At 36.9% G+C, this 18,723-nt stretch overlaps 1 protein-coding gene across 3 annotated transcripts in view; it reads left to right on the top strand.

The window, feature by feature from the left end:
• LOXHD1 (lipoxygenase homology PLAT domains 1) overlaps positions 1-18,723 on the top strand; it is a 2,432,812-nt gene that overhangs the window by 1,097,429 nt on the left and 1,316,660 nt on the right. For all 3 annotated transcript variants that reach the window (XM_044082024.1, XM_044082018.1, XM_044082011.1), the window contains one exon: positions 4,791-4,951. In XM_044082024.1, coding sequence (XP_043937959.1) covers positions 4,791-4,951 — 161 coding nt within the window. The remainder of the gene's footprint in view (positions 1-4,790; positions 4,952-18,723) is intronic.

Raw genomic sequence — 18,723 nt, 5'->3', positions numbered from 1 at the left:
AACCAAGAAAATCTAAAGGTATTGCTGTGCTAGGAGTCTAAACAAAAAACTCCACTCCCTAGAAATTCTCTTCAACCTAGAGAATGCTGACATCTGTGCGGTCACTGAGACATGGTTTAAAGCCATGGAGAGCACACCAGCAATGTAAGGTTATAATGCCTTCCACACATTTTCACCAGCTACTATACAGACAAAGACTAAAGGAGGAGGTGTCTTGATTTACAGCAAAAATAAATATACCTCAAGGCTGGTCAAACAGGACAATGCACTTAAGCTGCTCCATGTTCAAATCATCATAGACAAAATCCAGTACCACTTCCTTGCAAGTTATAGATCCCCTTCTATGACCCAGGAGACCCATAACATGTATTTAAACTTACTGGAAACACTCACCATCCAACCCAATACCATATTCATGGGTGACTTTAACTGTGAATCCTATTCGACACGAAATATAAAGGCACAGAGATTCCTGGATTTTGTAAACACAAACTCCCTGAACCAGATAGGCAGTACACCAACTAGGGGTGCAGCCATACTGGATCTGGTCCTCACTAATATGGGAGAGTGCTTTACACCCCCTACTATAATGTCTTCCCTGGTATGGTCACACCACAAAATGGTCTCCTTTGAAGTAAAAATCAAACCTGAACCCCAAGCTAAACCTGGAATATTCAGGAACTACTCTAAGGCTAACTTCCTACTGTTAAGTGATAACCTGGCAACATTTCAAGTCACCATAAACCCTGAGAATACTGCTGCCTATGCAGAACTGTTAACAGAAATCCTGTACAAGCATGTTAATAGCTGCATGGAGGCAGCTGTACTCACCTGGAAGGAGTACAGAACTAACTCAAAAAACAAGCCACCCTGGTGGAATCACAAAATTAATAGGCTGTAGAACAGAAGGAATAAAATTTTGACAAAATTTAGGAGGTGCAGCACCTAGCAGGATAAAAGTACTGTCATCAAACTAAAGAACAACTCAGAGGATAAATAAAGTCTACCAAAGCCAAATTTGAGGTAAATTTGGCCTTCCAGGCCAAGGACAACCACAAGGCATTCTTCATATATGTACACAGCCTGAAAGGCAATACACAATTGTGTGCAGAGCTCACTGTAAATGGAGCCACCTATACTGAACCAGAAGATATAGCCAACCCACGGGCAGATAAATTCAGCTCCAACTTTACCCCTCTCTCCCCCTCACTCTTCCCTCAGGAAATACCAGCAAAAATAACTCCCCCTGTTTTCAGTGGGGAACAGGTCCTTAATGGTGTCTCTAAGGCCAAGAATACTGCATCAATGGCCCCAGACAATATCCCAGGATGCCTTCTAAATAGCATGAATCATGACCTATCAGGCCCTCTAGAATTGCTGTTTAACTATAGCCTCCAAACAGGCTTCATACCTCATAAATGGAGAACAGTAACAGTCATCCCTCTGCATAAAGATGGGCCATCTACAGACACTGGAAACTACAGACACATAAGTCTCACTAGTCTTGTATGTAAAGCGATGGCAAGGATTAGCATGGAAATGCTCAATAGTGATATAGTAAACCTCCAGACACTGGACCCAACTTAGTTTGGTTTCATCTTAGAGAAGGTCACCAAAGCAATGGATGAGGGCAAAATGGTTCACACTGCCTACCTTTACCTGGCCAAGGCATTTGATGTAATACCCCACTTGGGCATTATTGACAGACTAAAGAGGTTAGGTACAAACCTGTATGTCACCCAGTGGATAGTCAACTGCCTCACAGACAGGACCCATGAAGTTAGAATTTGGGAATCCAACTTTACAAAGAGGACAGTCACAAGTGGAATCACTCAGGTATCGGTCCTTGGACCGCTCCTTTTTGGATTTACTTCTCTGAAGTCAAGGCCAATGTCAATAGTCTCTGCCTGACTAAATTGCAGATGATTGCAAATTAGGAACTGTCACTGAATCTCCTACTGACACAAATGTTCTCCAGGAAGGGATGACACAGAGAAACAACTGGTGTCAGAGCCATGGACTAAAATAAATGCCAAGAAATGCATAATAGTATCTGTCAGGAAATCATCCACCCCTGGTAACTATCATATCGACAACACATCCCTTAGAGCTGCCCAGTAGTCAGGGACTTAGGGACACACATAGACAGTAATCTAGCCTTTGACCATCATGTGTCTACAGTAGTGAGGAAATCATTCTATGTTGTGAAACTTATAAACAAAGGCATGGCATGTAGGTCCAAGGAAGTCATTGTTCCACTGTATTCTGCATTCATCAGACCTATCATTGAGTACAATGCCACTTTTGGTATGTACCTAACCAGGCATATCCAACAACTGGGACATCCACAGAGGTTCCTCACTAAAAGAATACAGGGCATAAGTTAAATGTCCTATGCAGACTGCCTTAAGGACCTTTCTCTGTATTCTGTCTCCTACAGGTTTTTGAGGGGACATCTATGCTTTGAATACAGGACATTGTCAGACTCTACTCTGATGGACCTCCTGCATTTCCACAGAACAAACAGCACCATAATTACCCATTCTAAAAACTTGCCTGTGATATAAATAGGACCAGCAGGAGAGACAGGTATGTATCCCAGAGCCTTCTCTGTCTGTGGAACAAGATCCCCATCCAAGTGCAACTTGGACAACTGGATGGGGAACAGGAAATTCATCCCTGGTTCAGCACCTGTGTCTCTAATGGACACAGGCAACCTGTAAATGGTTCATCTCCCAGGGCCCTGCTTTAAAATGTTTCATCTTCCAAGGCCCTGCTTACACTTATCAAGGGTATCAGAACCTGTCAGAGATTTGGGATGCATGGCTAGGCTTAAAAATGCCCTTGTAGTCATTAGCCTAGTAAACACCTATGAACCTATGAAGCTATGAACATCAAGTAAATGAATTATGTATTCCCCTTTATTTGAAAACTTGGGAAAGAAAACTAGTAGATTAACAGACAGATTTTTGTTAGATTCAGATACTAGCTTTGGAATAAAGAAGGAATTTGGTTTTAGAAAAACCCTGTCATTATTAAAAATGAGATATGGCAGTTTCCATGAAAGGGCCTGCAACTTTGAGATTCTGTTTACAGAACTAAGCGCCACCAAACAGATTGTTTTCCATCTTAAGAACATTAAGTCTACAGATGCTGCTGGTTCAAAAGCAAGCTGTATAAGGACTTGAAGCATCACTGTATTATCCCATGGAGGTTCAAAGAAGGAAAGCTCCTCTAAAAAAAGCCTTAAATATCTTTAAAGAGGTTATAGGAGTCTCTGTGTTCTACATGAACATTAAAAATGACTATAAGCTGTACTTTGATTGTGGAAAAGCTAGAACCTTTAAAGAATAATTTCAAGAAAATCTCTAAAATGGTGGGCAGAGGTGCAGAAAAAGGGTTTAACTATCTCCTTTAGTCCAAAACGGAACTCTTTTCCATTTACTTCACTATACTGTCCTGGTGCTAGACTTCTGTGAAGCTGTAAGTATATGTACTGTGTGGTCTGAAACCTGGCATCTCTGGCCATCATTAGAACTGGAGGAACCAAGCAGTTAATGTCAAGGTTTCTGGGTCTAGAACAGGATGTGGAGATGGATGGGACAGGAGATTTGGGCTGCAAGCCACCATCCAGGGAAGACGGAGAAGTTGAGACCAAAGATACAGAAACCAGACTTGTCGAGGTCATTGCAGGGCAATGAAGATTACATTCACCTTCCACCTTCTGGCTTTGTGAATGAATTTTGTGATCAATGGAAAAGGAGGAAAGCATAAAGGAGACTCAGGGGCCAACAGTGAGCCAGAGCATCCTTCAGTGACTAACCCTGAGGAGGGATAAGGGTGAATGGACGTCCATTTCTTTGCAACATTACTGCTGTCCCATATTTTCTCCACTTTTTGATGACCATCTTCACTGTGTTCTATGGTATATCCAGTGCTGTGGAAATTGTTTTGTACCCTACTCCTGACAGATACCTTTCAACAATGAGATCCCTTTGATGCTTTGTAAGCTCTCTGCGAACCATGGCTTTTGCTGTAGCAGGCAAATGAGTAAATGTCAGGAAAATCCTACTAGGACAGATGAACTTTATTTTGTGTTAATCAAAATCTCTTTAATTGATGGCAGGTGTGTACCCAAGAAGACTAAATGCTGTAATTAAATCAAAAGGTGCTTCAACAAAGTATTAGCTTAAGGGTGTGCACACTTATGCAACCAGCTTATTGTACATTTTGTTTATTTTTTATAGTTTTTCCCCTAACAGATTTGTTTGTTTTTCAATTGAATTGTACAGATGATGGGTCATATTAAAAGTGGGAAACGTTTTGAAATGATTTATTGTGGTCTCATTTTTTATATCACAAAATCCTGGCATTTTAACAGGGGTGTGTAATCTTTTTATATCCACTGTAGATACAAAGATAGATGTGATAAGTATAACAAGGGTATAGTATGCATGGATGGAGGGTTACGTAAATGTATGATACATGGACCTAGACAGAGCTACTGAAAATGGAAGTGGACCTCATAGTGATAGGATGGGTGTCAGTATTTCAGTATCAGGCTGTCTAGAAAAGGGGGGATTAAAAGAATGGGCCATCATATTTGTTTGGAGAAGAACATTGTTAATAAATGCAATTATAATTGACAAGTATTGCTTTATAGTATTTATTTTTACTAAAGTGTAAATGACCTTTCATAACTGATTAACAATTTACATGTATATAGTGTTTTAGTGCCTATGATTTCTCTGATTTATAAAAGTAACAACGCTTGTCTATTCTCTACTCAGGCTGATGAGTTCATCATTGAAGCTGTGACACTGAAAAATCTAAAGCGTGTGAGAATAGGGCATGATGGTAGAGGAGGGAGCTGTGGCTGGTTCTTGGATAAAGTGGTGGTGAGAGAAGATGGAAGGCCAGAAACCGAGGCAGTTGAATTCCCTTGTTATAGGTAATCATTCTTATTTACGACATCTGAAATAAATGAAACACAGCAAACAGCAGAAACAGTTTTAATGAAATATTTTCCTTCTCTGACTTTCCACATATCTCACAAACTGCTTTCTAATTTTTCAACTATCATTCTTACTGTACATCTAGGTATTAAAGAATCTGTATACAGATTGCAGTTTTTTTATTTACTTATCTATGTATTTTTGGTTAGTCAGCTGGTCCACAGTCTCTTTTCTTTCATAACCCAGGACTACAAATATATTTATATGATTGGTTTAGTGTCGCCACTCAGTACCATGCTTTTGTAAGTTCAGAGGAAAACAGAAAACCTGAAGAAAGCCCACGCAGGCCCAGGGAGAGCATGTTAACACCAAACAGATATTGATCCTCAGCATCTTCGGGCTATGATATTGTGGATTAAAACAGTGTTTAAATTCAGAAATGCTTGCAACTGGTATAAAGCCTCCTTATGAGGACTTGAAGAATGAAGGCATTTAGAAAACTCATTTAGGGTAACCATTAAAATGAGAATACTTAATAGATCATGTGGACATTATCTGTCATCAGAAATCATTCACTAAATCATCTACGTAGTTACCTGCTGGGTTCCTAGATTTCCAGATAGACAGGTGGCTCTGCTGTTTCCTGATCTGCTTCCCCCATGCAGCTATGAATCATGAGATGTGGCTGATCTGGGGTAGTAAACATATTCTCTAATTATCTGACTGTTGTATAGTGCTGACAGTGATATATCTGCTCTGCAAATTTCTCATAATTATAATGATTCACTATTGCATTAATTAATTATAATGATTCACTACTGCATTCATTTTAAGAAACAATGAATAAGTGATGGAGTGTAATTTTGATGGGACATCTGAGTAAACCGCACAGGGAGACTACTGTTTAGCCAGGAAGAGCTGAATTGTATTTGTCTGTCTGTTCCATGAATCTAAGATTAAGCAAGGTCATATGAAATGTACATTTCAAAGTGTTTTTGGGCTAAGATATGGAAGTAGAGCTTTTAAGAATTAAAAAGATAACCACAGTTTTAAAGCCATGCAACCTCAGATATTCTGGTTTCCAGTACCCCTTTTATGCTCCTTTCTAGCCATTTATGCTGCAACCCATTGTAGAGATGATCTCAGCCTCTTGATACCTTTTTTCTTTGAACTTTGAACTAGGAATCAGGGAATAGAAAAAAGTGACCTAGAAGATGTGATCATCATCCACACAGACAATGAGTCATACTACCTACTCATGGGATAGTATGATATGCGCTAGGTGGCTGCAAACAAGTTTGCTGACCTTGCATGTTTTTTCAGCAGTACTGTGGTATTTACTCCCCCCTTATTATATAACATTTGCTCATAGTAGGAATGCTGGTTAATCAGTTGTCACACAAGCACTACTTCCCACACCCTTCAGAAAGAGGTAGAGAGGGAAGATCAGTAATCAGTTCATTTATCCATCCCATTTTCTCAATAAAATAAATCTGAGCATGTTTCAAACTTCAGGTTACCTGTTGGACAAAAATTCAACTTGTCGACACCAGCAGGCTTACTGTGTATTCTTTTCAGTTTCTGAAGCACTAGTAGTCAGAAAATATTTAAAAAAATTATTTCAGAGCAAGATATATTGAGTATTTAAAAATATATTTCTGCATATGTACAATGTAGAACATTTTTGATTCACTAATGCAATCACAAGTGTTCTAGACACTGGACAAAACTGTGTTTTTTAACTAGTTGTTTACAGTAACCAAAGGCAAACTGTCAGCTGCCCTAAACAATTAGTTCTATAATTTCAATAATTTGATTGGCTATTTGGAAAAAGTGTTCTTTCAGATTCTGGTTATAAAATAGCACACAAATGTGCCCAGTTTCTTAAAGTCTGACAAATATTCAGTTGAATATGTATTTTTTTTTATTCCTGTATGACCTAGCCCAATGTATAGCTGTTCTACCTACATCCAATTTGCCCATTAATTTCTAAGGGGGGGGGCATTCCTGGTTGGGCCCTCCAGACCATTTGTTCTTGTCTTGGAAGCCCAATCAGCCAGTTTGTTTGGGTGGTAGGGTGAAGTTCAGCTTGCTTGTCCTAAGAGGCAGTCTACCACCCAGTGGTGCACTTCTCTCCCCTCAGCAGCTTTCCAAGATGTATTGTATTCTGATAGCTGTTGCCACACCAAATCCTGTGGTACATGTTTTTGAGCAATGGTTAAAAATTCTCCTTAGGCCTGTGCTATATAAAGGTCATCCCCTGTGTTCCCACTAGGTGTCACCCAAGTGCAAGCCAGTGTCTGTTCACTCCGATCCCTCACCTGGCCAACTCCTACAGACACCTGAGCTGCTTTTCAAACCTGAGTCACCTGACAGTAGTCAGGGTTTTATTCCTGTGTCCCACAGAGATGGCTCAATTTAATTAATTTTCTATGAATGTGTTCATGTCATGAATATAAACATAATAGTTGTTGACTTAAGAGATTGAATGTTATGGAATTTATAGGAATACAAGCCCAGGTCACCACTATGAGCAAATGCAGGAAACATACATTCTGAAGAAGCTGTGTTGCCCTCTTCTTTGAGGCATAGTAGGACAGTAAGGTGGCTTACATTTCTACAGATTAATGATTTTTAAGAAAGATGAACCAAGTAAGAATAAATAACCTGTCAAACTGCATTAAATATTGAAACTATAAAGCAAGGTACATATAGAAATTAGGATCATAATGTCATGCCTCTTTCTTAGTAAATATGGGCAGGTATCTGCTTAATGAGGAATTCTAACATCCAGGTAATGAAGTTACAAACTAATGGTACTTAACCCAGTAAAATATAGTTATGATTCAAATGAACAAATGATCTCTGTTACCTTTATGATTTCCTTGTATTTCTTAACCATAGACCTTCCTTTCTTTTATTGTGTCACTGTGATGTATTTTTTGAATATGTTTCTAAAACCTGTGTGGTCACTACTGACTAAGTGATGTTCCTAGTTATAACACATAAAAGTGCAGTCATCAGGTCATCTTACAAGATACAGAACATCATAATTAAATTTAAAAGATGAAACTGAAAGGCTGGTCAGCATCACTGTTAACCCAAGATAGCACTTTTAAAGTAAAGAATAAATGGACATATGTCTGATATTCGTAGAAATGTTCTAACCAATGCCCTAGTGAAACATATATCTACTAATGGAGTAGATCACAAGTTTAAATTTAGAATTGTACAAATTGTATATGTGAATAATAGTGGGGGAGATATTGTAAATAGAACTGAAATGATTGAATATAAGTGGATTAATTATTTTTCGGGTAGATTGCTCACCAGGGCTTAATAGTAGCAATACTATTAATCCAATTTTAAAAGATAGACATGATATGATGAAAGTGCTTTTAATTCTTAATATGATATATATATATATATATATATATATATATATATATATATATATATATGTGTGTGTGTGTATATATATATATATATATATATATATATATATATATATATATGTGTGTGTATATATATATATATATATATATATATATATATATATATATATATATATATATATATATGCAGTGTTTTTACTTGAATTATGTAGTTGGGCACTTCAAATGATATACAAATACTCATATGTATGAGCTGATTAGCTGTTCATTGTATAAAACGCTGATGTATTGCCTTATGTTTTATACACTGATGAAGAGTTTTACTCAAAGGCTTTGTTGTATGTTTTATTAAATAAGTTACTGAGCGTTGGACTTCTGGTTTATTTATTTGCTTTTGGATTGACTTATGTACTTTGGAATCCTTTAGCTATCAATGTGATTTTTTTTTTTTTAACTTAATTTAAAGGATGAAACTGAAGGGCTTGTCAGCATCACTGTTAACCCAAGGTTAAGAAAGCAAAATAACTTGTCTTTTTATATCAATTATATGATTGCAATGTAATCTAAAATTAAACACTTTTTCAGGCATTACTAATATCAGACACTGAAGTCAGTATAAAAGAGTCACATAATAATAATAATAATAATAATAATAATAATAATAATAACAACAATATGCCCAGGACTGGTTCCATGCAATATGTCCATTGCTTCCTGTTATTGACTGTGTTCTCTCTTGACTATTAATAAATATTGATAAAACAGTTAATGAAAATCAATAAATTAATTTTGTAACATGCTGTGAGTTATGGATGCTAAGCACACCTTCCAAACTGGTGAAAACAAAGGGCCAACTATGGGATTATATCTGCATAACTCACAGATGACCAGTTCTGACATTTAAAATTACCCATGCATTGTAATTTACTTTGTATAACAACGAAACAGCTGTTATGTTCCTTTCTCCAGTAAGAAGCAGTTTTGCAATTAATTAAAACACTTTAAACCATAGGAAAGACAATCAAAGACCATCATATTGTTTCGAACTGTGTTCCTTTCCACGCTATGATTAGCAGTATAATTTTTCTGCATTATCTTTTATGGTTTTGTATATTTCAGTCTCTGTCTCAGCAGAGCAGATGTACCGTTATAATTTCAGACATAACCAGTTGTATTTATGTATATTTTATGTGGCTTTAATCTGCTTTCTCTGTATTGATTTGCACTGTTTGCTATTTGGGTTTGGATGCTATGTTTGGAAGGCTTCTTATTGTGGATGAGATTGCATGCCAGCTTTTGACAAATGTGAGATCGCATCATGTTCCTTGCTGTTCTGCAGGGACTGTGTTGAATTGCTTTGTATGCCCAGAAAGTGATTTTAGCTCATCAGATATATTGCAGGACAGATTTCTTAGTCATTCTCATATAAACTCACTACCTGTTTCATACAGTCAGCATTTAACAAATGCAGATTTTTTTTGTGACTTATTGGCATTGCTGATCAACATAAAGCAGTTACTGTAGTGACACTGTAGTTCATGGTTCTGATTAATTTTGTAGAATGTAAACAGTAAAATTTCACACTGATCATGTAAATATTGACTTTGATCATTGACTGTTTGATATAATTCAATCTTCCATATATCAGAAAAGTCAATTAAAACTACAATATTTGTCTTTAATATATTGTGAGTTTCAAATTCAATTAGATAACACATATTTTAATAGATATACAAGTAACTGGGCTACAAGTGGGCTACAGATAAACCAAATCATTTTTTTTTTTGTTGGTGAAACAAAAAGAAAAAAAAAACACCCCAAATATTGTATAACATAATTTATACAAATATTAAAGATAACACTAATTGTTTTTTTTAAACCTAGGAAGTCACTACTGGCTAAAGGATGCTTCCAGTTATAACTGATAAAAAAGCAGTTATTGGGGCAACTTACAAAATACAGCACATCAGAAATAGATGTAAATGATGAAACTGAAAGACTTCTCATCATAGTGATAACCCAAAACAAATGACTAGCCCATTTTCATAGTCAGCTTTGGCTAGATGTGTGCCTGCATCCTGTTCCTTACTGTTCTGCTGGGACTGAGCTGAAATTATTTCTGTACTCTGGAAGTGGTTTAAACTTATAGTACACATTGCAGAACAGGTTTCTGAGTAACTTGGCCTTTGCACTTGTGAGCAAACCCTGGCAGATGCGTTTTTTATAATAATAATAATATCTGTTCTACCATGGGTAAAGCAGGGTAATCCCATGAATGGTATAGTCTACCGTTAAGAGCAAAGCCCACTAGAGTAAATTTCACTGGGCATGGGTAAACCCTGTTTCAGCTATGGTCATTTAATAATTATTAGTGTTCTGTACCGGAGTCATTTTAAAAAGGTATTTTCTACCCTTGTTGAATAACTGCATTGTATAGTGGCCCATTTTTTTCCCTTTGTGGGATCCCCTGCACACATCCCTTATGCCCAGTGATCATGTGCATGTTCTTCTGTGTGGTTATTTGTAGTGAAGGGCTGCATTTGTCTGGTAGATCATACCACTGGTGTTATGGTGTTAAGTAAGTTTTTCATCCAGAATTGGAGGTGCTTTTGATCTGATAAAATGTTAAAGCAGCAAGTTCAGCTGAACACAGTTTTGCAGTGGAAACTGTAATTTACTACTTCTGAAGAAATGCAGTTTAGCCAATTAAACTGTTGTGTTTAATGTCTGTGTAATAAGTGTTAATTTAAACATTAAGCATCTCTTTATGCTCTTTATACTCTAATAATAGTAGTAGTAATAGTAGTAAGAATGTTAGTAAAATAATAACAATATTGAAGTACATGCAACACTATGATTACCGTAGGGAAAAAAACGTATCATGTCTTGCGTATTCACATTGCATTGCAGTTCTGTTTCCACAAAACTTGAGGGGTAAAATCTTCCTTCAAATAACAATGTGTTTCTGTGGCTGTTTTTTTTCCTTAAGCTTTAGTGAGGCCTTCACTCTTTGGTACTGAAGGCGCATAGCTGTCATAACCCTGCATTTTCAAAAGAAAATAATAAGAATGTACGGCGATTTCAAATAACAAAACACCAGACAGTCCTTTCAGGAGATCTGCATTACTGATACAACGACTGCACAGTGTTTCATATAGATATTTAACAGGAGCCCTTATTCAGGTATATGGGACATTTAGTGACAACTACCTCTGGTAATGTTTGGGGTTATCATAGAGCAGGAGAAAATCATCAGACAACCCATGTAGGAGAGTCCATAAGAATGAGAGATTTATTTATTTATTTGTTTACCAGGAGTGTCCAACTGGGCTGATAGGTCATTTTCAGTGGATGCCTAGGCAGAAAAACTCCAGTACAATAAAAATATAATAAAGTTCCATAGGAGATGAATACAACAAAACAATGTACAGTATATGTCCAAATACAATTACACACAAAAACTACATGCAAGATAGAATTGGTGATGCCAAATAGTAGAAAGTTTTGACAATACTTGAAAACCAGGATTTGGGTGCAGAAAAGTATTGTGAATACAAAGTAGCAGACAGTTATTATAATTCTAGTACAAGCAAGGTTCCACTACAGTCAATAATTATGCTATTCCAGGATAAGCAATAACTGATAGTAGGATGAAGGTGAAGAAATGGAGTGAGAATGAAATCAAGGAAGACCAAATACTACTAAAACTAAAAAGAAATGGACAGTAATACCTACCGTGAAGCTTATTTTACACTGCAATTTCTAATTCCTGTATAAAAAATGCTGAACATTGTCAAAATATTTAAGAAAAATCAAAAGCGATGTTTTACAAACCAACCTGATTCTGTAGTTATACCTGTTACTAATATGCCTTTTCATATAACTGAAGTCACCCATGAGTAATCATTAATTGTGATTATCATAGTAGACCTGAGTGTAACAAATTATTGCAACTAACAGTTTTCTGAGATTCTATACATGCAGGCATATGTTGTGATGGTGGTGAGTGCAGTAAGGAATTTTTTGGCTTGATACAGCATTCCTAGTTTTGTGTGAGTTTTGCTTATATTGTTCTGTATGTGGAGGTCATAGTTGAGGTTGTCACTGACTGTAACCACCAGCAATTTGTACTACTTCAATTGACTTAACATTTAAGGTTGTGATCTTAAAGTCGTTTTTGTCATGGATAAGTGATTTGGGGAAAAATAAAATAAGTTTGGCTTTATTTGGATTATGAAGTATTTGGTGGTTACAAAATTAATTTTCAATAGAGTTGTGAACTCTTACAATACTTTTAGAATACATGTTGTGTACTCTTACAATACTCTTAGAATACATGTTGTGTACTCTTACAATACTCTTAGAATACATGTTGTGTACTCTTACAATACTCTTAGAATACATGTTGTGTACTCTTTTCTAAATTGTCTGAGAGGCATAGAAGGATGGGATCGTCTGTATACTGTACAAGGGATGCTTGTTGTTTAGAAGTATAACTATTGTTTATAAAGATATTAAATAGAAGAGGACAAAGAAAATCGCCTTCTGGTACACCTGTAATGATGAGTAGGTAAGGGGAAAGGGAAGAATTCCATTTGACTGCCGGGTAGTGTTCTGACAAGTAATTATTAAACCACTGAGCAGTAGGTTGTGAGTTACTTATTGATGACTGCTGCTGTAGGTTTTATGAGATACAGTGTTGAAAGCTTTTGATACGTCTAAGAATAAGGAAGATATGATATTACCACTATCCCTGGCTTTATTTCATCTGTAAAAGTTAGAAGGAGAGTCGCTGTGCTATGGCCAAGCAGGTTTAAAACAATGTTGAATATCAGTTAGTAATTGTTCCTTTAAAGAGATGTTATAGCAGATGAGAGGGAATAAGATGGCAATGGGTCTGAAATTAGATATCTCAGTAGATTTGCCACCTTTGTGGAAAGAGAAGATATGGCATTTTTTCCAGATGGTAGGAACATATGATTCCTGTACTGACCTGTTTATCATGATTGAAAGTGGATATGCAGGAAGGTTATGTACAGAGACTGATCCGGGTTTAAAATTGGCTAATAATTTTTTGCATCTATATTAGCATATCGAATCAACTAAATAGCGATCCGATACTGTCGAAATGGCAAAATAGCGAAGACATGGAACATCGAATTTTTTCCCAGGGAAAAAATTCGGTGTGCCATCTTCGGGACTTTGCCATTTCCTCTACTATGGTGTGATCTCGGAGTTGGTATATTTAAGTAGGGGGGTGTGGGGGGCAAAGCCCCCCACTTATCTTTGTGTTGAAGTTTTTTGATTTTTTTATTTTTTTTGCGGAGCAGCAAATTTTTTCCATAGGAAAAAATTTGCTGTTCCGTATGTTCGATATTTTGTGGTTTAGACATTATCGGTATAATGAAATAGCATTCTCTATTTTCAACGTACGATAAGGTAATATAGACGCTAATTTTTATGAAGAATGCTTTTGTACTGATTGCTTTAGTGTGTGATTTATAGATGAGCTACATGTAAGGATAATACCAAAGTCTTTATATTCCTTAACTTTAAGTAGTAAGGTTGATAAATATATTGGGAATCTTGTGATTTTGTTAGAAAAATACGTAATGATAAATTTACTAAGACTAGATTTGAGGCTGGTATCAAGTCCTTACTTATTAACTGTAAATATCTGTTGAAGTCATTCTTATTAGTTTTGTTTTCTAATATAAACCCAATTTTACAGTCATCAGCATATTTTTGAATCCAGAATTAAATGTTCCAAGGAATGCTAGAAAACACTGTATTAAATAATACTGGTCCCAACACTGATCCATGAAGATTACCAGATTTCACTAACAAAGAGTCAGAATTTATGTTTTGGATGTTAACACACTGCTGTTAGTCAACCACTTCAAAATCTGTCTCATGATAGGATCATAGGTCGTTACTAGGCTAATGGCCTTAACCCCCTTACAAGCCTAGCCAAGAGTTTATCCCAAAAAATATATAATATAGCTGTTAATGTTATTCTCAGTTAAGCCTTTGTAAATAGCCTAAAATAGTGGATTATTGAAAGCCTTAGCCGTATCCAGTTAAATTACCCCTGGGGACAGTCCACAGTCTAAAGCCATAGTTATTTGGTCACAAAATTCCTAAAAGTTGATCATCCTTTGATGAAACCATACTGTTTTATATCAGTTACCTGCTAAGCTATTGCCAGTACAATTCATTAAGTCTAATGGACATGTTTCAAAGCACTTACAGAGTAATGATACTAAACTTATTGGTCTGTAATTACATATGTGATCTTTCCTATCTTTTTGTGGATTGGAGTTGTCTAGGATAGTTTCCAATTATTTGGAACAAAACCATTGGCCCGTAGTTTGTTAAAAACTATACATAAAACTGAAATAATTTAATTTTTAGTACTCAACAGTAGGTGCCCAGGTATCATGTCTTGTCTCATGGATGTAGTCTTCTTAATTTTATTAAGAACATTAGATATACTCGTCTCAGATATAGTTTGACAGGAGTTAAATAGCATAAACCTTAGTGGAACCAATGTCATTAGTGACATTTGAAAAAAAAAGTTTGTTAAATTCACAAGTAGTCAAATATGCATATTGTATAACATTATCATTAATAGTTAATTAAATAATTACTATAAATTATCATTAATACTAATTGTATCAGTTCATGTATTCTTATTATTAATTTAATTAATATATTTACAAAATGATTTTTATTTGAGAAATTACTGAACAATTTGTTTTCATAACAAATCTTAGTTTTTAATTTCCTACATATAGTATTAAGTTTTTCTTAATAAAGTAAGTTGGGAATTTCTTGAAGCTTTTAAAACATCTTCTTTCTCTCCTTTATAACCTTGTGAGGGTTCTATTTTACCATAAAGGAAAGGAAGATTTACCAAATTTGTAACACAAAGATATTTTAATACAATTGCATAACAAACTTTCAAGTGCTGAACATCAGTATTAATACTCTGAAGATTAAAATAAGTTGTGACAAATCATATAGACCAAATGAGAAGTTACATTACAATAAATCTATATAGTTTGTAGTAAGCTTTCTTAAGTGAAGATTTTTATTGTTATCAAATTCATGTTTATTTTATCAGGTATGTTAGGAGCCACTACGTCAAGTATACATTTAGTTCAAGTGTTACCCATAATTAATTGGTCCAGATTCTTTAAACTTCCATGTAATTCCATGTATATGTGAAACATATAGACCAAATTTATAAGGGGTAAGGGAGATGGATAACATAGGACCACATCAGTGAGGAAATGCTAGCAAGAGAAAACAGGCACATAGTAAAGCAAGACAACCATAGCTAAGAAGATATATTTCTCATGCACATGTCCACAATACAAGATGGACTGCAAGTCCTTGCAAGGTTCATTGAAGTAAATGGTCAATGCCACCTGCATAGTGCATTGGGGATGGCTATAGACATGTATGTGTATAAATGACACAAACAACACAGTAATGAGTATGAGTATGGCTTGCACCATATCCTGAAAAAAAATTCCTATCAGGCCCCTCATCTGTGTCTGGATTTGAAACATGTCTCTCTACATAGATCTGGTCCTGAAGGTCTTCAGCCTGGCATAGTGGAGCAATGGCGCATGCAGGTCCTGGTTTGTTGTCATCATTGTCATAGGATCATAGGAAGTTACTGGGCTATTGGCCCTGAGGCCGTTATAAGCCTAGCCAAGAGTTTAGCCCATGCATAGACAAATCAGCACCTGATGCCCCTGTCCAACAGGGACACGGGTGGAATCCCAGGGATGTATTTTCAATTTCTCATCCAGTTATCCAGATTGTACTTAAAAAGAGGTAAAGAGGTACTCTGCTTGATGTGGAGAAGGAGTTTATTCCATAGATGGGGGAGTTTCTGGGACACAAATCTGTCCCTCCAGCAAGTCCTATTGATGTCACAGACCAGGTTGAGGCCGCGTATGCAGGTTACTCGACTGGAGCTTGACTTGAGGATATGCAGCAGTCCCATCAAGGTGGGGTCCGAGATCGCCTTGTATACCAGACAGAGGTTACCTCTGAGGAGTCTGTATGAAACATAGTAGAGGCATAGGGCTTTTAGCCTATCTGTGTATGGTAGATTTTTGAGGCCCTGGATTCTCCTGGTGAGGAACCTCTGTGTTCTCTCCAGTTGCTGCATGTGTTTTGCAAGGTACATGCCGAATGGGGCATTATACTCAATAATGGGCCTTATAAGGGAAGAATACAGGGATGTTATGACCTCCTTGTCTCTGGATGAGATACCCTTACTTAAAAGGTGGGCCATGTAGAAAGCTTTCCATACAATGGAAGCAAACTGGTGGTCAAAAGTCAGGCTGCTATCAATCTGGGTACCCAAATCCCTCATGACTGACTGCATGCTTAGAACATTGTTATTAATGTGATAATTTGTGGGAACATCTCTCTCCCCAAAGGGGATGATGATGCATTTTTTTGTATTCAACTTGAGGCCATGTTTCTAGCTCCAGTCATTTGTTTGGGTGAGACCCTCTTGGAGGATGTTCACGTCTCAAGGGGAATTGATGACAACTCCCAACTTGCAGTCATCTGCAAACTTGGTCAGCCATAGCCCACTGGTTTTGGCCTGTACCTCAGAGAAGTATATCCAGAGGCCCCAAGACCAAACCCTGGGGTATGCCACTCGATACGGGTCTACTGCTTGAGGTGGCTTCCCCTATTTTGACTAGGTGGGTTCTATCAGTGAGCCAATTGGCTACCCATCTGGTAACATACGAATTGATGCCTAGTTGAGAGAGTTTATCTATTATGCCTGAGTGGTGAATAGTGTTGAAGGTTTTGGCCAGGTCAAGATAGGCAGTGTGCACTGTCTTTCCTTCATCCATGGCTTTGGTGACTGTCTCAAAAAAGTCGACCAAATTTAACAGACATGACCTCCCTTTGAGGAAGCCAAACTGTGTGTAATCCGTTCCGTGGCCTTGCAGATCAGGCTAGTTAGGCTTATGGGTCTATAATTTCCAGGATCAGTGGACGCTCCACCTTTGTGTAAAGAGATGACAGTGGCTGTCCGCCACTCAGCTGGGACAAAACAGGTACTTAGGCTTTGGTTGAATAGGGTGCCTAATGGTGCTGCACATTCTTGACTGAGTTCATGTAGAATGCACCCTGGGATGTTATCAGGTCCCATGGAGGCTGTATGTTTTGTCTTTGAGACAGCAGTGATGACCTGATCCCTAGATATAATGGGAACGGGGCAGGTACTGGGAATGTCCTGATTTACTGATGGGGGGACAGAGGGGTGACATTTTTGCTAAATTTGTCAGCCAGCAAGTTTGCTATATCTACGGCATTTGTAAATGTGGTGTCCTTGACCATCAGTTCTGAACACATCTGGGTGCTACCTTTGAGATTACGGGCATATGTGAAGAAGGCCTTAAGATTGTCTCTAGTAGATGTGACCAATTTGGACTCGAAGTTTGCTTTAGAGGATTTAACTAGTGCTCTTATTTGCTTGTTTAGGCTAAGGAGAGATTGATTCCAATTGGGCACCTGCTCCTTCTTGGTCCTGGTCAGCAATTTTTTTCTTCTGTTATAGAGTTTATTTATTGCAGATTGTCATCATTTTCACCGTGGTTTCCATCCTAGTCATTGGAGTCTGACTCATTTAGCAGTAGTCGGGCATGTTATCGTTATTGCTGTCCAGTGGGTGAAGTGGCATGGGTCCTATGCTCTGTCACATTTCAACACAGAAATGACATTATACATAAAAAATTGGTATTAACTTCCAAAAAAATAATAATAAAAAATTCTGACATAAAGTACACATTCCACACCTTTTAACTGTTATGTATGTTATGCTACACCACAGTCTGACGTTATGCACCTATAAAGCCTTATTTGAAGTCAGGCATACATCCAATTCATAATAAATTAAAAAAATGGTGTGTAATATATATCACAGTCATATGGCAAACATGTCTGAAATAAAGCGCAATGATCGATAAGGCATGAACATAAATGCATACCCACATTAAAATACATGTGTATATATACAGAAATCATGTCTGTCATGTTCATAGATTAGTACTAAGCTAACTGCCCTTGCTAGCCATTTTAAGCCTAGCCAGTTATCCTTTGTGAGACACAAACCCTGCACCTTGTGTTTGTAAGGCAAACACCTTAACCATTAAGTCACCCTCCCAACCCTGTATGCAGTGTTGCTGTGACAGTTCTGTTACAAAACCTGAAATTAGTCATATGCGTATTTATAGTATAACAAACTAGATATTATGCAATGCACAATAAATGTTACTTAAGCATTATGAAGAGTCTGGAAAGGAGGTCACTCAAACAATAGTGATATCTAT

The sequence above is a fragment of the Protopterus annectens genome, chromosome 1.part1 (genome assembly GCF_019279795.1).
Source record: "Protopterus annectens isolate FY-2018-M chromosome 1.part1, PAN1.0, whole genome shotgun sequence".
In the NCBI taxonomy this organism is placed as follows: Eukaryota; Metazoa; Chordata; order Ceratodontiformes; family Protopteridae; genus Protopterus; species Protopterus annectens.
The sequence above is the reverse complement of the archived record's forward strand: the minus strand, read 5'-3'. Positions and strand labels throughout refer to the sequence as shown.